Genomic DNA, 23,319 nt, shown 5'->3' with positions numbered 1-23,319 from the left:
TTTGTAGGAGTCTTCCTATGTGACAGGTCAATTAATATGATAAGGACTCGCAACTTGAAGATGCAACCTAATCTTATTTATAGGAGTTGTGAATGTCACAGTCAAAGCTTGGCTCATCCCCTGATGAAGCTGAAGATGTGGCGAAACGCATTGCTAGAGATACTTTTATAGTTACAGTTTTACTCAAATGCTGTTGGTTAGACGGTCAATAATAATCACAGAACAGCAAACCAGGATACTGTGCTGTATCAATTCAAGGGCTGAATATACTATATTGTTCCTTAATAATAGGGAAATCTACCACATCTTATTAATTTTCACATGATCCCTAGATTTACACAATTTTCACTAATTATGTATAAATAAAACTCAGGTTTAAGCGATCTGTTAAGAGAGAGGATGGCCTAATTATGAGGTTTTTCCTACATTTATTAATTCAATTACTCTTCCAGATCAGTTTTTTTTTTTCTTTCCCGGTCATTATTTTTTTCCCCATACACATAAAATTATAGGCGTGCCCCAATACAGAGGCTGTAGTTAAATAACATGCACTTACTTGGCGGTTATCTTCTTAATCCAGTCTTCACAGTCAATTTCACCACAGAACGGGATCTGTACAATCTGGAGACAATGAGAATATTCATGAAAACGGCGCATTCACATAGCAAAAATATTCAAAATAAAAGGCAAAAAGATTTGTCCTCTCTGCCATCTGACTTACTAATCGGGTGACCACTACTTGATCACGTGGTAATACATAAACACACAGCTTCAAATAATTACATCTGCTGTACAATTAACTGACTCCCAATGCTACACAGACTTGAGATGAGTATTCTGAATGGTCATAGAGGAGTGGCGGCAGCTTGTCTCCCCTTGTATAAAAAAAAAAAAAAAAAAAAAAGGATTGCACATGTTGAAATCCAACATGCCCAATCCTTTTTCCACCAACTTGACGGCAGATGTTGGTGACTATCATACAAATTACACAGTCTTGCTAAAATCAACAGCTGTGCTCCTCGTCCGTCCATTTTGTGCATGGCCCTCGTAAAAATGAATATCTCGGTAAGTACAATAGCACTCAATTAGAAGAAAAACACAAAAGTTAGCTCACCCATGAGAAGATCCAAGGCACGGAGATGGAGGGAAAAAATCCACCTTCAGAATCTTCAGTTAAAAAACATGCATTTGGAAATATAAAAAAAAGTCTCCACACGAGTTTCAGACAACCATCTTACCATACAATGACTAGAGATGGTTGTCTGAAACCCGTTCGCTAAATTTTCTTACATTTTTCAATTTTTTTTTTTTTTTTTGGGGGGGGGGGGGGCACTTTTTATATTTCTGAAGATCCTGAGGCTGAACATAGAGAATAAATAATCTTTTCCATATCTCCATATAAGCAAGATCCTTATATGGAAATTTCTAGTAAGTCCAAAGCTCGTGAGATGTATATGTCGTTATAGAGCTCAGTACAGTCTAAGGACGCAGAAAAATTACCTAGCAATTATATATCATAAAGATTAGCCGCTGTCATATACCGCAGTAATCACGATGGCTTCCTGTTGATGTTTCAATGCCAATTTTATCTAATCTATGATCAACCTTGAGATCATTTGGTCTTTTTTACATGATAATGATCTCGCATGCACATTTTATTATAGGCTTATCTCTGTACAAATCTCAAAAATTCTGCCATTTTAGGAAGGGCGTATGGTAAATGCAGGAGAGAGGAGCTTAACCTTAAACCAACGTGAGATAAACAACCGGATGACCCTTGGGCTGCCATAAAGAAGAAAAGACGCTGCAGGTCACAGAGACCACAGCGCTATATAGTAAAATATGGGGGGTACAACACTATATAAAATAAAGATGTACCACACTGGAATATATTCTCAGAAAACCAAGTCATCAAATTTAATTCAATAGTGTCCTTTTTTTTCTGCTGCAGCTTGCATGCATTTTGATACACTGCAAGCTGCATGCTTTTGGTTAAGGCCCCTTCACATTAAGCGACGCTGCAGCGATACCGACAACGATCCGGATCGCTGCAGCGTCGCTGTTTGGTCGCTGGAGAGCTGTCACACAGACCGCTCTCCAGCGACCAACGATGCCGGTAACCAGGGTAAACATTGGGTAACTAAGCGCAGGGCCGCGCTTAGTAACCCGATGTTTACCCTGGTTACCAGCGTAAAAGTAAAAAAAAAACAAACACTAGATACTTACCTACCGCTGTCTGTCCTCCAGCGCTGTGCTCTGCTTCTCTGCACTCCTCCTGTACTGGCTGTGAGCCGGAAAGCAGAGCGGTGACGTCACCGCTCTGCTTTCCGGCTCACAGCCAGTACAGGAAGAGTGCAGAGCACAGCGCTGGAGGACAGACGGCTGTAGGTAAGTATCTAGTGTTTTTTTTTTTTTTACTTTTAGCATGGTAACCAGGGTAAACATCGGGTTACTATGCGCGGCCCTGCGCTTAGTTACCCGATGTTTACCCTGGTTACCAGTGAAGACATCGCTGGATCGGTGTCACACACGCCGATCCAGCGATGTCAGCAGGAGTCCAGCGACGAAATAAAGTTCTGGACTTTATTCAGCGACCAACGATCTCCCAGCAGGGGCCTGATCGTTGGTCGCTGTCACACATAACGATTTCATTAACGATATCGTTGCTACGTCACAAATAGCAACGATATCGTTAACAATATCGTTATGTGTGAAGGTACCTTTAGTCTCCCATCCAGACAGCTGAGATCCTTTCTTGAATGCTCACCTACGCGCCAAGCTAATTCAAGCAAAGATAATTAGCTAAAATCTAATCAGTTTATGTGAATGCTCAAGAGTGGAGAGGAAGGCTGGAAACTGATCCCCGAAAAGAAGACAGCTTTCAGAATCGAGTAGCTTGGATTTGCGAACAGAATATTAGCCCCCTTCATGACATGGCGATTATCCGTTCTTTTCATCCCTTCCTTCTAAGAGCCATAACCTTTTAATTTTTCCATCAATATGGCCGTCTGAGTGCTTTTTTTTTTTTTTGCGGGACGAGTTTTTTCCCTCCATTTCGGAAATTTGTAAGAAAAAAATAATAATTTGCTTTTGTCGCCATTTTCCAAAGCCCGTATCGCTTTCATTTTTGGGACACGGGGCTGCGTGAGGGCTTAATTTTTGTGTCCTGAGCTGAAGTTTATACTGATACCAATTTGGAGTACATAAAATGTTTTGATTGACAATTATTGCGAAGTTGCGGTATCCCAAAAAGCGTAATTCTGGCGTTTTGATTTTTTTGTCTCTCGTTACACTATTATAAATTTATTTTATATTTTGAAAGATCTGACTTTTATTATTATTTATTTATATAGCACCATTAATTCCATGGTGCTGTACATGAGAAAGGGGTTACTTTTATGAACGCAGCGATGACAAATATGTATTTTTTTGTTTTACTTTTTTACGGGGCATAAAGGGGGAATTATTTGAACTTGTGTTTCTTTTTTCCTTTTTTTTTTACTGTATTTGTTGATCCTCTTAGGGGACTTGAAGCTGCGGTCATCTGATCATTTGTGTGATACATAGCGCACTGATGAAAATACCTAAAATCACAATCTCCTAAGAGCATTAGCCAGGGGTTTTCTTTCCAGGAGTATCGTAATGACAGGCACAGGGGTCATCAGCAGACCCCCAGCTGCCATTACAACCCATCAATGTCATGCCATCACTTCACGGGTACGCCGATAGGAGCGTGGAGTGACGCGCCCCTGTACCGACTCGTGGTAAATGCCACCGTCAGATTGACAGCGGGATTTAACAGGTTAATAGCCACTGGCAGAGTGGATTAAATCAGCTGTCATGTGCGGGGAAAGATGCGGGCTCAGCATCAACAACAGACCTGGTGGTGGAGTCGGCATACTCCTGTCCCCACAATGCACTTTCCAGGTCATTCCCCCAGTTCCATCACTCTCATTCCCTTCTTTTGAAGTCCACACCATGAGGCCCTTCCATCCCCTCTCCCTCAGGGTAGCGGTCATATACCGGCCCCCTGGCTCACCCACCCACTTCCTGGACCATTTCTCTGCCTGGCTGCCACACTTCATGTCCTCAGAACTCCCAACTCTTATCCTGGGAGACTTCAATATCCCCATTAACAGCCCCACTTCCCCATCTGCATCCCAGCTTCTATCACTAACCACTTCTCTCAGCCTCGCACAGCTCTCAACCTCTGAAACACACAGACGGTAACACCCTTGACCTGGTCTTTGTCCGGCTGTGTTCAATCTCCTACCTAAATAACTCACCGCTTCCCCTCTCTGACCACAATATCTTCTCCTTCACGCTCACAATTCCTCGCCCACCCCAGCACACTCTTAACTAACATACAGTCAGAAATCAACACGCCATTAACCCTCATACACTTTCAGACTCCTTACACTCATCACAATACACAAATCGCCTCTTTTTCCAGTCCTGATGTGGCCGTACATCACTACAAGGACACTCTCACCCTCAGAACCTCAAAGCACAGAGTAAAACAGCCCTGGCTCACATCACAAACCCGATTTCTCCAGCGATGATCTAGGTGTGCTGAACGCTTATGAAGGAAAACTCGCACACCAGAAGACTTCATACACTTCAATGCTAATGATCTATAACTCTGCCCTTCACCTCGCCAAACAGACCTACTACACCACCCTGATCTCCTCACTATCCAACAACCCAAACAAACTCTTTGCGACACCTTTCACTCCCTCCTCAATCCAAAAACACTGGCCCTTATCACAGACATTTGTACCGATCACCTGCCCTCACACTTTACAGAGAAAATAGAGACTATCCGTCAGAAAAACCACTCACAGTCACCAGGTGCGGTGACTCTCAATCCCTTCCCACATCTCCTCTGGCTCACTCTCCACATTTGACCCCATCACAGAAGAAGTCTCCAGACTCCTCCTCTTCTCGTCCTACGACATGCACTACTGACCCCATTCGCTCACATCTCCTCCAGTCGTCACTACCTACCTAACTACAATCTTTAATCTCTCCCTCTCCTCTGGCATTTTCCTATCCTCCTTCAAACTCTCTCTGATTACTTCATTCTTAAAGAAACCCTCTCTCGACCCACCCTGAACAAATAACTACAGACCACTAACAGTCTGTCCGCTCTCTAGCTGAAACTCAATCTTTCCAAAACTGCAGTTATTCTGCTCCCACCGTCTACTAACCTCCCTAAATTTGACATCTCCCTCTCCGTGGGTGGCATCATAATAATGCCCCGGCAGCAGGCATGCTGCCTGGGTGTTGTGTGTGACAAATCTTTCCTTCACCTCCCATATACAATCTCTAACATCTCTTCTTCAGAAGAAGCAACAAACGCGAAACGTACATTGGGGAACGGGACCAACGCCAAGACAGGACCCTAATTATGGGTAAATACCTCTAAAAATTATCGCTCGCTTTTTCATAAGGCACATGCACTTTTTTTGCTTATCTGTAGAGTTTTCTGATGATCTAGTAGTAACCCTTTGAAACAAGTATAACTAGTTGTTTCACAGCATTTTATACAAAACACACATTACTCTGCCATGGGGCGGCGCTCGTAGCAATCTGGCAATGACAACTATAGAGGTCTGCTGCAGACCTCTGGTTGTCATGCTGACCCATCGGTGACCCGCGATCATGTGATGGGGTCACTGACGGCTGGGATTTACGACGTGCTTCTGGTAGGTGCGAGTTAAATGCTGCTCTCAGAGATTGACAATTGCATTTAACTAGTTAACAGCCGCGGGTGGATCGCAATTCCACCCGCAGCTGTTGCGGGCACATGTCAGCTGTATAGATCAGTTGTGTGCCCGGAAAAGTGCAGGCTCAGCACCAGAGCCCGCACCAAACAGGGGGAGCCCGTCGTGGGCGTACCATTACGTCCAACGTCGGAAAGGGGTTAATCTCTTGTAATGAGAAACAGAATGAAGGGTATTTTTGGTTGTTTCAGGCCTGGTCGTTCAGGGGACAATCTGTGAATTGTAAAAGCTACTTACTTTCCCTGTATCGAGCTGCTTCTGAAACTCTTCCATTGTGTTGGTGACCACCATGTGACTTGTCAGATCGCTGAGGGCCCTGAGGAAGGGGAAGGTAATGAGTGACCTCATAGTCCAGCTAAAATCTCCAGAATTCAGTCACTATGGCTGCTAGCGGCATTATGTGTAGACGCGTTACCTGTTATAGAGGTTCTTGTGAATTTCCTCCAGAAGATCCTGTAGTTTTGTTTCGGCCTGGTCCTCAGGTATGGTCAGCTTCTCTCCGGTGTCCCGTCTGACAGCTACGAACTGCTTACTCTTCATGTCTCTGGGCCCCACTTCAAGTCTGATGGGGACCCCCTGTGTAAAGCAAGACAAGAAATTAAAAAATAAATAAGTTTAAAGGCGTTATCCTATTTTTTTTTTTTTAACAGTGCCACATCTGTGCTCAGGTTGTGTCTGGTATTGCAGCTCATGTCCCTAAATACTGCTGAAGTTTTATTCCCCTTCTTCCATCAGCCATAACATTTTTTTTTCTACATGGCTGTACAATGGCTGGTGTTTAATGACAAGTTGTAGTTTTGGATGATACCGTACAATGTACCGAGAAATGAGGAAAAAAAATTTCAAGAGCGGTGAAATATTAAATTCAATTTATTTTTGCTCAGAATAAAGAAAGATTTAAACTTTTATGTTTTACTTTTTATTAATACTTTTTATCCCTTTTTTATAGTCCCAATTACTTGCACTGTATGCTGCAATATATCAATATTGCAGTAATTAGAGATTATTAATCTCATATTAAGCAGTTCTGCTCTTCATAGCAGTACAAAGATAGTGGCAAAATGGATCTATCTGCCATAGCAAACAATTGTGGGAGAAGGGTAAGGTCATATGAACATTGGAATGAACCCAAACGCTGTCAGATTGATTGCGGCATTTAAACGGTTAACAAAGGAGCAGGCACTGTCTGCATGAAATAGCTGGCAACAATCATGAATGAAGCAGGGATCCAAAACCTGCCGTACATGTGAAGCAAATGTCTTGAAGGGGTTAAAAATAGGATGCTTGAAACATTAATACATTTAGGATCGCAGATATTTTGAGCCTTATCACAGACATTTTTTCTTGTTTATTTTCCATCACTGCATTCCAATAATCCTAAACTTTTCATTTTTCTATGCATGGATAGCATCATCCATCAGACTGTTATTAAATTAGAAGGGATCTGCTGGCTTTACGGCGATGTGAGTGAATGAGTTAGGTTATGAATATCACATATAACGTAAAGTTTACATGTAGGACATTTTGCATTAAATGGTTAAAAAACCATAATCAAATCCATACAAGCAGTGAGCGAGGGGCAAAGTAATATTTTTCAGTACAGACAGGAAGGTTCATAAAACCTAAGCTCAATGTCTAACCAGCGAGCGTTCACCGGGTAATCAGTCACACATAAAGTGCAAGCAGAGGATATTTTCGATGTTTTATAATTGACCATTTTTACAGCTGACTACAACCGGATGAGGAAACGCAATAAAGGCCAATAATAAACCTCTGCCTAATAAACCCCCCTCTCACACGCTCAAAATTTTGCTTTTGCACCGGGCGATGTGTGATCGTGGCACGCAAGCAAGTGGGTTAAGGTCAGGTAACTAACCTTCAACTCCCAGTGGTTGAATTTCCATCCAGGGGAGTAGTTGTCACGTAGGTCGGTTCGTGCCCGGACGTTCACGTTGAGAAGGCGCTTGAAATACTGATTGCATTTCTGGAGGAGAGCTTCCCTGTCTTCTTCAGATAGCGAGTTTGTGATGCCACACGGAATCACAATAATCTGCAAAAGAAGAAAAAAATAAAATCAGCAGTATTCAGCTTCTTTTTTTTTTGGTGACAGAAGAAGCCTTCTCCATCTGTATAACCACTTAGATTCTGTAGTCAGCATTGGCAGTGGCAGCTTAAGCGGTTAAACAAGGATCAGAGTCTGATTAAAATCCAGAGAGGGGCATCAGCGGTATAATACAGCAGGCACAGTGCGGACTCCCCAAACTGTGCCATAACTTCGCCGTCATAGTATCATCCAACAGAGATTCAGGACTTACCTGGACACAGGCGACTCGCGGAGGCAGCACCAGCCCCATATTGTCTCCATGCACCATGGTCATTACGCCGATCGTCCTGGTGGTGAGGCCCCACGAGTTCTGGAAGGCATACTGCTTTTCACCTGGTTTTTTGGGATCTTCAAATATGATCTCAAACATTTTTGAGAAGTTTTGGCCGAGGTGATGTGATGTGGCACCCTTTAAGCAAGAAAAGAAGCGGGGAGTCGTTTCTCTGCTTGGCAATTTGCTAAAAGCACCAAAACTACTACACTGTGTTCCAAATTATTATGCAAATAATATTTCCTCATATTTTCTCTAATTGCAATGTTTTGGAACAAACTGCCTATGAAAACTATCTTTTAAAAAAAAAAAAAATAAACACTCAAAATGCATGTTCCAAATTATTATGCACAGCAGAGTTTAAAGGGACACTGTCACCTAAATTTGGAGGGAACAATCTTCTGCCATGGAGGCGGGGTTTTTGGGTGTTTGATTCACCCTTTCCTTACCTGCTGGCTGCATGCTGGCTTCAATATTGGATTGAAGTTCATTCTCTGTCCTCCGTAGTACATGCCTGCACAAGGTAATCTTGTGAATCAAACACCCAAAAACCCCGCCTCCATGGTTGAAGATTGTTCCCTCCAAATTCAGGTGACAGTGTCCCTTTAACCTTTTTTTTAAATTTTGAACAAAAAAATGGTCAATTGTGAAGTTATAAGCATTATCAGCTTATTACAAAATGAAATCAAACAGTTTTCAAGTGAAAACTTTATTCTAGGTGATGTTACATTTGCACATAGGACCCCTTGTTCGAAAGAAGCTTCTGAACTCTCTCGTCCATTGCATTTGTCAGTCTGTTCAGTTTTTGTCCCCTTTTTGAATGTTGGCACCACATTTGCTATATGCCAGTCCTGTGATACAGACCCTGTTATTATGGAGTCTTTGAAGATTAAAAGTAATGGTCTATCAATGACTGTACTTAAAGGGAACCTGTCACCCCGTTTTTTCAGTTGGAGATAAAAATACCGTTAAATAGGGCCTGAGCTGTGCTTTACAATAGGGTATTTTTTGTCCCCGATTCCCTACCTATGCTGCCGAAATACCTTACAAAAGAGTCCTTTTTCGCCTGTCAATCAGGCTGGTCAGGTCGGATGGGCGTGGTCACAAGCGCTGTTTCTCCCCCACATCTTGTGTATGTTCCCGTTGGTGGCGTAGTGCTTCTCGCATGCGCAAGTGCCGAATGTACTGCGCAGCTGTAGAAAAAGAGCGCGCACGCCGCTATTCAGCGGTTTCTCGGTGGGCGCGGCCATCTTCCTGAGGCCGTGCGTGCGCAGATGGAGTCTCCTGCTTCCCGGGGCTTCAGGAAAATGGCCGCGGGATGCCGCGCGTGTGCAGATGGACATCGCGGCGGCCATTTTCCTGAAGCCGAGAAACCGATGAATAGCGGCGAGCGCGCTCTTTTTCTACAGCTGCGCAGTGCATTCGGCACTTGCGCATGCGAGAAGCACTACGCCACCAACGGGAACATACGCAAGATGTGGGGGAGAAACAGCGCTTGTGACCACGCCCATCCGACCTGACCAGCACAGCTCAGGCCCTATTTAACGGTATTTTTATCTCCTACTGAAAAAACGGGGTGACAGGTTCCCTTTAATTCCTTCAGTACTCAGGGGTGGATCCCATCCGGGCCCGGAAATTTGTCAATTTTAGTGATTTTTAGACGCCGCCGTACTTCCTGCTGGGTTAAGCAGGTGACATTTAATGGGGAATTTTTGTTATCACTGATGAAAAAAAATTCATTTAGCATATTGGCTTTTTCCTCATCCTCATCCACCATTTCACCCAGATTATTTTTAATGGGGCCAACACTATCATTTTTTAGTTTCTTACTATTTACGTAGTTAAAGAATATTTGGGGATTATTTTTACTCTCGCAATGAGTCTCTCTGTCTCAATGATTGCTGCCTTGATTTGCTTTTTACAGAATGCCTCCTCACTACCCACTTCCTTTAATTCTCTAAATGCTTTCTTTTTGTCACTTATTGCGCCCCTTACAGCTCTATTTAGCCATATTGGTTTCCTCCTATTTCTAGTATGTTTATTCCCATACGGTATATACTGTGCACAGGTCCTATCCAGGATGCTAATAAATGTCTCCCATTTTCTTTGTGTATTTTTGTGTCTCAGGATATCGTCCCAGTTAATTGCACCAAGATCTCCTCTCATCCGTTGGAAATTTGCCCTCCTGAAGTTTAGTGTCCTTGTAACCCCTCTACTACACATCTTATTAAAGGATACAGGAAAACTTATTATTTTGTGATCACTATTCCCCAAGTGACCCCCAACCCTTATATTTGATATGCGGTCTGGCCTGTTGGTTAATATTAGGTCTAGCAGTGCCCCCCTTCTTGTTGGGTCCTGAACCAGTTGTCAGGGGTAATTGTCTCTCATAGTTGTCAGACCCCGATTACCTTTGCTGGAACTGCAGATTTCCATTCCCCAATCTATTTCAGGGTAGTTGAAGTCCCCCATAATAATGACTTCCCCTTGAGTCGCAGCTTCATCTATTTGCTTTACGAGGATATTCTCCATTGCTTCCATTATTTTGGAGACTTATAACAAACCCCTATCAGTAATTTATTATTTTTTCCTCCTCCCACAGGGACTCTACATTTTCATTAGAATCACCTATATTATCACGCAGGATGGGTTTTAAGGACGATTTTACATATAGACACACCCCTCCCCCTCGCTTATCTGTACGGTCATTTCTGAACAGGCTATAGCCCTGCAAGTTAACAGCCCAGTCATGGCTCTCATCCAGCCACGTCTCAGATATCCCCACCATGTCATAATTATGCTCCAACAACATTAGTTCTAATTCGTACATTTTGTTGGCGAGGCTTCTGGCATTAGTATACATGCACTTGATGTTCCTCTCTGTACCTCTATTCTTTCTTAAATTATTAACTGTTCTGACCCCACCCCCCATGCCACCGCCACCCCCAACTTCCTTATTTGTGCCCAGGTCTCTGTCTGCACTATCTTCCCCTCCTATAAAATGAATACCCTCCCCCCAATTCCTAGTTTAAACACTCCTCCAACCTTCTAGCCATTTTCTCCCCCAACACAGCTGCACCTTCCCCATTGAGGTGCAGCCCGTCCCTAGCGTAGAGCCTGTAGCCAACTGAGAAGTCGGCCCAGTTCTGCAGGAACCCAAACCCCTCCTTCCTACACCAATTCTTGAGCCACTTATTAACCTCCCTAATCTCCCGTTGCCTCTCTGGTGTGGCACGTGGTACAGGCAGTATTTCGGAAAATACCACGTTGGAGGTCCTTGCTTTCAGCTTGCAGCCTAATTCCCTGAAATCATCTTTAAGGACCTTCCACCTACCTCTAACTTTGTCATTTGTGAAATGTGCACCATGACCGCTGGGTCCTCACCAGCCCCTCCCAGTAATCTGTCCACCCGATCAGCGATGTGTCAGACTCGAGCGCCAGGTGGGCACCACACCGTTCGACAATCCCTGTCTTTGTGACAGATTGCCCTATCTGTTCCCCTAATAATTGAGTCGCCCACTACCAGCACCTGTCTGGCCTGCCCTGCTCTCCTATTTCCCTCCTTACTGGAGCAGTCACTCCTCCGGCTTTCAGAGGACATGCCTGGCTGCAGCAGTGCTACCCCTGTACTGGCACCCCCCTCATCTGCCAACTTAGCAAACTTATTGGGGTGTTCCAGATCAGGACTAGCCTCCCTGGCACTCTTCCCTCTACCTGGCCTTCTGTCACCCAGCTTGCTACTTCATCGTCCTGCAGCTCCATCCTACCATCCCCCCCTCATCTATCCCATTGAGCGTCTGCTCACTGAGCAGAAGACTCCTCTCCATGTTGTCTATGGATCTCAGTGTTGCCAGCTGCACATTTAGATCCAGAATCTGGGTTTCCAAATGCACAATGTGCTCACATCTCGCACAGCAGTATGCACCTTCGACCGGCTGATCAAGGATTGCATACATGTGGTAAGATGTGCACTGGATGGCATTAACAAGAGTGGAGCACATTTCCTAATGGGGATTGCACCAGACAGAAACGTTAAATAAAAGATAAATGCAAAGTATTAATAAGATACAGACAGCAATTCAGTAATTCCTCCCTTGGAAAGTCCCTGAATCCAAAGTCACTGAATCACAAGTCACACTTACCGCCGTTCACACTTACGCCCCCGGTCACACTCAGCTCGCTCACACTCGCTAAGCTGAAGATTTAAAGAATATATATTTTTTTTCTCTTTCCCCTCAGCAGCAATCCACCTAATGTTCAATGTACTTCCAAAAAGGAAGTATGTATACCTGTGTCATCTCCCCTGTATATAGTATATACCTGTGTGTCATCTCCTCCTGAATATAGTATATATCAGTGTGTCATCTCCTCCTGTATATAGTATATATCTGTGTGTCATCTGCTCCTGTATATAGTATATACCTGTGTGTCATCTCCTCCTGTATATAGAATATACCTGTGTGTCATCTCCTCTGTATATAGTATATACCTGTATGTACTCTCCTCCTGTATATAGTATATACCGGTGTGTCATCTCCTCCTATATATAGTATATACCTGTATGTCATCTCCTCCTGTATATAGCATATACCTGTATGTTATCTCCACCTGTATATAGTATATACCTGTGTGTCATCTCCTCCTGTCTATAGTATATACCTGTATGTCATCTCCTCCTGTATATAGAATATACCTGTGTGTCATCTCCTCTGTATATAGTATATACCTGTATGTACTCTCCTCCTGTATATAGTATATACCGGTGTGTCATCTCCTCCTATATATAGTATATACCTGTATGTCATCTCCTCCTGTATATAGCATATACCTGTATGTTATCTCCACCTGTATATAGTATATACCTGTGTGTCATCTCCTCCTGTCTATAGTATATACCTGTAAGTCATCTCCTTCTGTATATAGTGTATACCTGTATGTCATCTCCCCTGTAAATAGTATATACCAGCTGTATGTGATCTCGTCCTGTATATTGTATATACCTATGTGTCATCTCTTCTGTATATAGTATATACCTGTACGCCATCTCCTGTATATCATCTCCTGAATATAGTATATACCTGTATGTCATCTCCCCTGTATATAGTATTTACCTGCTGTATGTAATCTCCTCCTGTATATACTTATGTGTCATCTCCTCTTTTATATAGTACTAGCTGAAGAGCCCGGCGTTGCCTGGGCATAGTAAATATCTGTGGTTAGTTATAGCACCTCACTTGTCTTATTTTCCCATCACGCCTCTCATTTTCCCCCTCACATCTCTCATTTCCCCCTGACACTTGTCATTTCGACCTCACATCTGTCATTTTCCGATCACTCCAGTATTTTCACCTCACACCTCTCATTTTGCACTCACACCTCATTTTCACCTCAGTATATACATGTTTGTCATCTCCCTTATATATAGCATACACCTGCATGTCATCTCCTGTATATAGTATATACCTGTATGTCATCTCCCATGTAAATAGTATATACCTGCTGCATGTGATCTCCTCCTGTATATTGTATATACCTATGTGTCATCTCTCCCTGTATATAGTATATACCTGTATGTCATCTCCCCTGTATATCGTATATACCTGCTGTATGTCATCTCCTCCTCTATATACCTATGTGTCATCTCCTCTTTTATATAGTATATACCTTTATGCCATCTCCTGTATATACCTGTATGTCATCTCCTCCTGTATATTGAATATACCTGTGTGTCATCTCCTCCTGTATATAGTATATACCTGTGTGTCATCTCCTCCTGTATATAGTATATACCTGTGTGTCATCTCCCCTGTATATAGTATATACCTGTGTCATCTCCTCCTGTATATAGTATATACCTGTGTGTCATCTCCTCCTGTATTAGACCTCGTTCACACGTTATTTACTCAGTATTTTTACCTCAGTATTTGTAAGCTAAATTGGCAGCCTGATAAATCCCCAGCCAACAGGAAGCCCTCCCCCTGGCAGTATATATTAGCTCACACATACACATAATAGACAGGTCATGTGACTGACAGCTGCCGTATTTCCTATATGGTACATTTGTTGCTCTTGTAGTTTGTCTGCTTATTAATCAGATTTTTATTTTTTAAGGATAATACCAGACTTGTGTGTGTTTTAGGGCGAGTTTCATGTGTCAAGTTGTGTGTGTTGAGTTGCATGTGGCGACATGCATGTAGCGACTTTTGTGAGATGAGTTTTGTGTGGCGACATGCGTGTAGCAACTTTATGTGTGTCGAGTTGCATGTGACAGGTTAGTGTAGCAAGTTGTGTGCAGCAAGTTTTGCGCGTGGCGAGTTTTATTTGTGGTGCCTTTTGAGTATGTGCAAGTTTTGTGTGAGGCAACTTTTGCATGTGTTGCAACTTTTGTGCATGTGGCTATTTTTCCGTGTGTGCAAGTTTTGCGTGTGGCGAGTTTTCTATGAAGTGGGTTTTGCACGTGTGGCTAGTTTTGCGTGAGCCTAGTTTTGCATGTGGCGAGTTTTGCATGTGGCGAATTTTGCGCGTAGCGAGTTTTGAGTGGCGACTTATGTGGCGAGGTTGGTGTATGTGTGGTGAAATGTGTGCTGAGGGTGGTATATGTGTTCAAGCACGTGGTTGTGTGTGGCGCATTTTGTGTGTGTGTTGATATCCCCGTGTGTGGTGAGTATACCATGTCGGGGCCCCACCTTAGCAACTGTATGGTATATACTCTTTGGCGCCATCGCTCTCACTCTTTAAGTCCCCTTGTTCACATCTGGCAGCTGTCAATTCGCATCCAACACTTTTCCTTTCGCTTTTTCCCCCATTATGTAGATAGGGGCAAAATTGTTTGGTGAATTGGAACGTGCGGGGTTAAAACTTCGCCTCACAACATAGCCTATGACGCTCTCAGGGTCCAGACGTGTGACTGTGCAAAATTTTGTGGCTGTAGCTGCGACGGTGCAGATGCCAATCCCGGACATACACATACAGCTTTATACGGTGCAGATGCCAATCCCGGACATACATACATACATACATACATACACACACATTCAGCTTTATACGGTGCAGATGCCAATCCTGGACACACACACACATACATTCAGCTTTATATAGTAGATGCTATGGGATCTGTGCCTCTTATGATGTATTCATTTTTTTGTACGAAGATATTTACTGTGATATTTGCTGTCAGCTTCTCCTTGTTTTAAATAAGTATATTTAATAAAATTATTTTAAAGTTTCTGACATTCGGATTCTGTATATTCACTTTTGAGTAGATTATCCATGTTGTAGTAAAGCCAGGTAGGACAGGGTTAAGTCCTAGCTCTACAGCATTTCATTAGATGCACCAGCCATGGCTTTTACTAGAACCATGGCCTTGGGTCAGTCTGCTGGATGGAGCAGAGTTACGTGTGCTGATGGTGAATGACCAGCCAAAATGTGAGCTATAGCTGGAAGTGGGACAGGCCAGGGTTTCTCTCTGACTGGAGACTGCAAGGGACAGCTAGGAAAGCTGAGCAGTCTGTGTGTGTAAGCTGCAGCCTATTCAGTGTGAACTGTGCCCGGAGTTAAACACTTCTGTTTGGTGCTGGAAGCTTGTAGAACTTGGGCTGAAGGAGATACCGAGACTGGTGGGATTGTGCCTGTTCTACGTATGACGTTTGCTCTGGGATAACAGACTGTAATCCGTTCGGGTGAGCCCGTGGGGACATATGTGCCCTGCTAAATGAACTGTTCTTTTCTGCCAATAGGCTGTTTTTTGGGGTTTTGATAACATTGGAGTTTAATGAAAGCAAAAAAACTGCACTTGTCTGGAACAAACCGCATTGCCTGTGTGAGCGCTTCCTAGTGCCTACCTGAGAGTGTGGATCCCTACAATACTTAGTACCACCATAAGAACTTGTGCGGACCCTCCCCATACTACTAACCTGGATAGCTCGGCCGCTGGCAGAAATAAACGCTTCTACAGTGGTGGTGTAATCGCCTCCTGCAAACTTTTCCTTTTCGGTCTTCCTTCCTTTTACTACAGGAATTGCCAAGAGCTCCTCATAGACCCGGGCATAGAAATCCAGAATCTGCAGGACCTACATGCATCAGATACAGTTAATATTTCAAAGCTGTGACTGAACGTTACCTCATTTACATGAAAGAAGTGCCAACTGCAGACATGAAAATTAAGGCTTTGGGAGGTCCCCCCCAGCACTTACAATATCGAAAAGGGACGCTGTCTCTTTAAAAAAACTCGCTTGCTGTGCATGGAAAGTGTGTCAGACACTCCTAATCTAAGGAACCTGGGAATATTTTATTAAATTAACGTAATTGATTTCACAAAGTGACTTTAGGTTAAAAAAAAAAAAAAAAAAAAGGAAAGAAAGAAAAGAATCTGTATTTATTTACAGCCCGACTTAAGTGATGTAACCGAAAAAAAAAATGCCGCAATGTGACGTCCGAAGCAAATAACGAGGCCCCTTGTATTACAGAACTTGGGCACAACTCCATTTATATGACCCTATAGGAATAAGCCGGGAAGGGTGAAGTAAGGACACTTGGCGGACGGAGCTGGGATCAAGACCACAGGTAAGCGGCAGCGAGACGGGGCAATGCTGCCATCTGGTGGGCTGCTGGAAACGTTACACCCACCTGTGCCAAATGGACACAGACTTTATCCCGTAGGACTATTTTCTGGCCTTTTGCTAAAGTATTTAATTTTGGACTAGTTAGATTTTTATTTCTTTTCCCATTATGGCAGTCATAACTGTTTTTTTAATCTTTTTGTCGGATGGGTCACGATTTGTATATTGCTGTACTAGTTACACAATATATAGGTGTTATTTTTTTGGCAAATATAATTTGTTAATTACATTAGCTTTTGTTTGCTTTGTGCAAAACTGCAGGAAAAAAAAACATTTTTGATAAAGTTTTATGACATACTTTTATCATCAAAAAATATTTTATGTATTGGGACTTACAGGTAAAGTTTAATGGTTGTGAAATAGAAGAAAAAAATAAATAAAAATAATAATATATTTTTTACTTATTATTTGTTTGGTTTTCTCTCACTATAATCCACATCTTTCTATGCTGGTGCATTATCTTAAGTACTAATGGTACATAGCTAGTGGCTAGGGCAGAGCAAAACTATAGTCAGCAGGATATATGGAGAAAAGTTCATTAAAAAAAACCGTCCCAATACATTTACAGAACAGACGAACCTCCTCTGCAGCCTCCTCTTGTGTAGCAAAAGCAGTGTGTCCCTCCTGCCACAGGAACTCGCGGGTGCGGAGGAACGGCTGAGGGTGCTTGAACTCCCATCTCTGGGAGAGGTAGGGAAAAAAAAAAAAAAGAAAATCAGTCAATTGTGAAGGCTAAAGAGACCAATAAAGGACCAGCAGATGATCGTACATGTACATACCACAACGTTGCACCACTGGTTGAGCTTTATAGGGAGGTCACGATGTGACTGCACCCACTTTGCGTACGCAGGATACATAACTGGAAAATATAAAATTAGAAAAATATAGAATTAGAAAGAAAAAAAAAAAAAAAGATATCTATGTATCTAAAATAAAAATATTATATATATATATATATATATATATATATATATATATATATATATATATATATATATATATATATATATATATATATATATATATATATATATATATATATATATATATACATACACACACATCATATATAATTTAATTTTTAAATTAAAAAATATTCATTTCTCTGTAATAGCTGGCACAGTAGTCGCAGCCGCCGACTTCCTGCAGCAGCGAGGCAATCACGTGGGCCCGCTACTTAAGGGAATGAATATTCACTACCCACGCCCATAGGTGTCATGCAGACCAGGATAGGGATGAGGAGCCATTCAGACCAGGATGGGGATGAGGAGCCATTCAGACCAGGATGGGGATGAGGAGCCATGCAGACCAGGATGGGGATGAGGGGCCATGCAGACCAGGATGGGGATGAGGAGCCATGCAGACCAGGATGGGGATGAGGAGCCATGCAGACCAGGATAGGGATGAGGAGCCATGCAGACCAGGATGGGGATGAGGAGCCAGGCAGACCAGGATGGGGATGAGGAGCCATGCATACCAGGCTGGGGATGAGGAGACCATGCATACCAGGCTGGGGATGAGGAGCCATGCATACCTGGATGGGGATGAGGAGCCATGTAGACTAGGATGGGGATGAGGAGCCATGTATACCAGGATGGGGATGAGGGGGCCATGCATACCAGGATGGGGATGAGATGGCCATGCATACCAGGATGGGGATGAGGGGGCCATGCATACCAGGATGGGGATGAGGAGGCCATGCATACCAGGATGGGGATGAGGAGGCCATGCATACCAGGATGGGGATGAGGAGGCCATGCATACCAGGATGGGGATGAGGAGGCCATGCATACCAGGATGGGGATGAGGAGGCCATGCATACCAGGATGGGGATGAGGAGCCATACAGACCAGGATGGGGATGAGGAGCCATGCATACCAGGATGGGGATGAGGAGCCATACAGACCAGGATCGGGATGAGGAGCCATAGACCAGGATGGGGATGAGGAGCCATGCATACCAGGATGGGGATGAGGAGCCATACAGACCAGGATGGGGATGAGGAACCTTGCATACCAGGATGGGGATGAGGAGCCATGAAGACCAGGACCCTTTGGAGCTTGTTTTTTAGAGCGAATATCCATTTGCGAAGCCAGTTTTTCCTGATCTAACGGGACAGAAAGCGATCCCATTCTTGTCTCTAAAATATGTGACTGCTGTGAGGAGCCATAATGGGGCCACATCCCATATCAAGATGGCAGTGTAATGGCAGGGACTGAATGTCCTCGCTATGAATGTGCAGGTTATGGCGCTGCCGGTCGTTGCTGACCGCGGGAGATTTAATCCTATGGTTATTTACCCGTTTCGCTCGTTGGCCGCACGGCGATTGGCTCGGCCAGTTCGGTCTTCCCTGATCGGGTCACCCAGGCCACCTAAATAAATAAAATCGCAAACATATTTAATACAGATAATAAACCTGGGTCAGATTAAACATAACACTAAAGCTCTAATGTACGGCCTGTAAAATAGTCTCCTGCACCGTACGGCCTCTCTGATTAACTCCTGAATCTATGACCGTTTGATCAGACAGTGAGCATTACCTTGTGGCCGACACTTTGCTATAACTCACCTCTGGGGCAAAGTCGGCAATGTGGGTTTTCTCTTTCTCAAGTGCCGCCTGAGAAACGAACATGGGGAAGTAGCAGTTCTCCACGCCCAACTTTCTTATCTCGCCATCGAAGAAATTTTGAATGGATTCCCAAATGGCAAAGGCCCATGGCCGCAGCACGTAGCACCCGCTGACGTCGTAATACTCGATCATCTCTGCCTTTGTGATCACCTGGAAGACACAGAAGATATGTAGGATGTGACACTTTCTGACACGGGCTACGTGCACATCTCGTCCCTGATGTGCGCCCGTCGTACATATCCGTACCGCTTCTATGTGAAAAGCAGCCATCAGCAAAACCGTATGTGCACAGAGGATACAAGTGATGAGCAAGCGTGCTCAAATTAGGTGTTATCTGAGGATGCTGGAGTCTTAATCGAGTATTTTCAGATTGTTAAAAAAATATGCTCGAGTCCCCGCGGCTGTTCAACAATCGCAACACAGAGGGATTGCCAGTTTGTTATGCAATCATGTAGATGTGGCGACTCTAGCATATTTTTCAAGCACCACAAAATGCTCGATTAGCACCTGAGCATGCTCAGATAACACCTTATCCGAGTACGCTCACTCATCACTAGAGTATACACCTTTTTTAAAGACGTATTCCCATCTTATAACCTAATGGATATCGCTAGGCTATGATATTACTAAATCATCTTGGGGGGGGAGAAGCACCAACATTACAGAGAATAAGGGGGCAGCAATGATTTAGCCTAACGTCCTCTGTGCAAGGGCACATGTATTCAGACTAAACACAATGTGCACAAAGGCTTACACGCATCTACACTGCCGGCTGGTAACGTACCTGGGAGTACCAGTCTGCAAGATTTTCTTCCTTCTTGGCTTCCAGTCCCAGCCTAAAATAATAAAATAAATAATTAAATAATAATAAATAAAAAAAACACATTTGGGGAACAAGCCCTTATTTCACGTACATTATTTTACAATGTTCTGCAGCCAAGCATCTATTGTTCACTGTTAGCAACCAAATAGGAATATTGCACCTTAAAACGTTTTTTCCTTAAGTGCATTTATGTTTAGCACCCTCCAAAGAAAATAAATAAATAAATCATTAGCCTTCTATAACCTCTGTATTACTGGCTGCAGAATGAGTGAACAGAGAATCTGCCAGTGAGCTCATTTTAACGGTCCAATGACAAACTTTCTAACTCGTCTGTCCTTTTCTGAACTCTTCTCAGCTGATTGATGACCATAGACCAGATCAAAAATTAAATATGCAGGGAAAAAAGGAGCCAAGAAACGAACTGAGATATAAGGCAGGAAATCAGAGGCGTCGAGCCGTACCTGGTCTGTTTCTTAGGGCCTTGCCCCTCAGCGACCTCCTTGCCCGCGTCCTTCTTTTTCTGGCTGTCTCCTTGTTTCGGCTGCTTGTTCTGCTTTTCGGACTTATTTTCTTTCTCCTTCTGGTTCTTATCTTCTTTAGTTGCAGTTGTGGCCGCCGGCGTCTTCTCTGCTCCAGTCTGAGCATTGTACTGAGCCAGGGCAAGCACCGAATCAAGAAGCTGCTTCACTGCAGCATCGACCACATCCTGAAAAAATAATCAGTCGTGTCAAATCGCCATAAAAAGGATTGTAAAAAAAAAAAGGAAAAAAAAAAAAAAAGAAAATTTTAATTTTCCGTAGAAAAAGAGCTCTATATTCCCAGCACGTCTATTCTGGTGGCCACTAGGGGGAGCGTACATCTTAGTCCAATGTATCAATATATACAGTAAGCTCCCCCTAGTAGAGGCCAGAATTGGATCACTTAAAGGGGGTTTGTACCATCTTCATAATTTGGTATTGCCAGATAGAGCTTGTAAATAGAAGCAATTTTGCAATTTACTACTTGTTAATATTTTCAACCGTTCTTGAGATATTAACACTTTTGTTCACAGCTCATTGTCTTGGAGACCGACCACCGCTGTGAGACAGCATAACACACGCAGCGCTTACATGCTCTTTATAGTGAGCTTGTAAGAACAATTCAGGCCATATCCAGGATCAATGGAGTGTACTGTAAGCTCTAAATCCCGACTAGCTTCAGCGCACTGCTTACAAGCCAAACTGCAGCGGTGGTCGGTCTCCTAAGCAACGAGCTAAACTGCAAAAACTGAAATGTTAATATCTCAGGAACGGGTGCAAATTTTAAAAAGCGGTAAATTGCAAAATTGCTTGTTTTTACCAGGACTATCCAACAATATCAACCTCTATTATATACCCTTATTCGTCAGAAGCAACGTAGTGCACACCATCCGATAAAGACGTTGATGGATACAGTAGTTCTTCTTACCTTGGAAGCGTTCTCGCTCGTCAGTTTTCGGACCTGTTCCCCTTGCTTGGTGAGCATGTTTAGCAGTTCCTCAGACTCACAAGACGGCAGCTTATTTTCCTGAACAGGTTGCGCCGCCGCTGCGCTGCTTGCAGGAGGTTGTCCCGGCTTGTACTCCTGACCGGTCATTTCTTTATATTCAGCCTTGAGAGACAGCAGGGCTTTTACCGCTTCATCCAATTTGTCCTTAAAAAAACGGAAAAGATGATGACCCACATTTGTGAGTAAAATCAGCTTTGTTGTCCGTAACAGCCAATCACAGAAAAGCTTTCATTTCATTAACTGTTTTTGAAAAATTAAAGCTGTACTGTGATTGGCTGTTGTAGGCAACAAGGCCGGTTTTACTCGGGAACAGGTTTGATAAATGTCTCCATGATTTACAGTCCTGGAAGACATCACATCTGTGGTTATTTCTAAAAAAAAATCATCTTAAATGAACTCTCTCATACAGACAACTGACATCCTTATATCATGAGGGGTCGTACAGACGTCATAGAGCGCCGCTAACAAGTACAACTCTCTGTGCATGCCTTACAGTCAATATTTCTTTAAAGGTTTATTTCCATCTTCCTAAAGGGGTATTGCAAGATAGTTCTTGTAAATACGAGAAAATTTGCAATTTACTCCTAATTAAAATTTTCAGCCGTTCGTGAGATATTAATACTTTTATTTTGTTTACAGCTCGTTGCCTTGGAGACCGACCACCGCTGATAGAACTGGCTGTAAACAAAAGTGTTTATATCTCAAGAACGGCTGCAAATTATAATAAGGAGTAAATTGCATAAGTGTTTGTTTTAACAAGCACTATCCGATAATAGTCATCTATGCCGACGGGAATAGACCCTTTAATGGCCAGTATGACATATATTACATCACATCAGTGGCACAGCTAGTGGCGTCTCCCCTCAGCAAAATGACATGGGAACACTGCACACAAAAGATGCAGAATCTTATTGCAAATGGCCCAAAACTGTTTTACCTTTGGTGCCTTTTCGGATTTGAGCTTGCGGACGAGCTCCCCCTGCTGCGACACCTTGTTGTACAGAGCGATGCTGTCGCTGGGGGCTGCATGACTGGAGGTTGTTGGGGGGGTGGAAGTACTAGAAGGAGACTTAGAAGGAGGAGGACCCCCGGGCTTGTATTCCTGACTGCTCTGCTGCTTGTATTCAGCTTTAAGGTTCAAGAGGCTTTTCACTGCGGCATCTATCTCCTCCTAAATGCGGAAGCGACAGAGGGGGGAGAGCGACAGAGGGGGGAGAGCGCGAGAGGGGAGCGCGAGAGGGGGGGAGAGCGCGACAGAGGGGGGAGAGCGACAGAGGGGGGAGAGCGACAGAGGGGGGAGAGCGACAGAGGGGGGAGAGCGACAGAGGGGGGAGAGCGACAGAGGGGGGAGAGCGACAGAGGGGGGAGAGCGACAGAGGGGGGAGAGCACGAGGGAGGGGAGAGCGCGAGAGAGGGGGGGGAGAGAGGGGGGGAGAGCGCGAGGGGGGGGAGAGCGACAGAGGGGGGAGAGCGACAGAGGGGGGAGAGCAACAGAGGGGGGAGAGCGACAGAGAGGGGAGAGCGACAGAGGGGGGAGAGCGACAGAGGGGGGAGAGCGACA

General features: G+C 43.7%; 1 protein-coding gene across 2 annotated transcripts in view; it reads right to left on the bottom strand.

The window, feature by feature from the left end:
* Positions 1–23,319, bottom strand: part of EPRS1 (glutamyl-prolyl-tRNA synthetase 1) — a 78,254-nt gene that overhangs the window by 514 nt on the left and 54,421 nt on the right. The window contains exons 19-32 of one of the 2 annotated variants that reach the window (XM_069768477.1): positions 22,696–22,929; positions 21,678–21,902; positions 20,693–20,937; positions 20,193–20,244; positions 19,349–19,558; positions 19,079–19,151; positions 17,559–17,638; positions 17,359–17,460; positions 16,075–16,230; positions 8,102–8,299; positions 7,663–7,836; positions 6,202–6,362; positions 6,024–6,102; positions 557–621 (exon numbers count right to left, since the gene is read on the bottom strand). In XM_069768477.1, coding sequence (XP_069624578.1) covers positions 557–621; positions 6,024–6,102; positions 6,202–6,362; positions 7,663–7,836; positions 8,102–8,299; positions 16,075–16,230; positions 17,359–17,460; positions 17,559–17,638; positions 19,079–19,151; positions 19,349–19,558; positions 20,193–20,244; positions 20,693–20,937; positions 21,678–21,902; positions 22,696–22,929 — 2,054 coding nt within the window. The remainder of the gene's footprint in view (positions 1–556; positions 622–6,023; positions 6,103–6,201; positions 6,363–7,662; positions 7,837–8,101; positions 8,300–16,074; positions 16,231–17,358; positions 17,461–17,558; positions 17,639–19,078; positions 19,152–19,348; positions 19,559–20,192; positions 20,245–20,692; positions 20,938–21,677; positions 21,903–22,695; positions 22,930–23,319) is intronic. The other variant, XM_069768478.1, reaches the window with a different exon arrangement.

The sequence above is a fragment of the Ranitomeya imitator genome, chromosome 5, assembly GCF_032444005.1.
Source record: "Ranitomeya imitator isolate aRanImi1 chromosome 5, aRanImi1.pri, whole genome shotgun sequence".
NCBI lineage: Eukaryota > Metazoa > Chordata > Amphibia > Anura > Dendrobatidae > Ranitomeya > Ranitomeya imitator.
The sequence above is the reverse complement of the archived record's forward strand: the minus strand, read 5'-3'. Positions and strand labels throughout refer to the sequence as shown.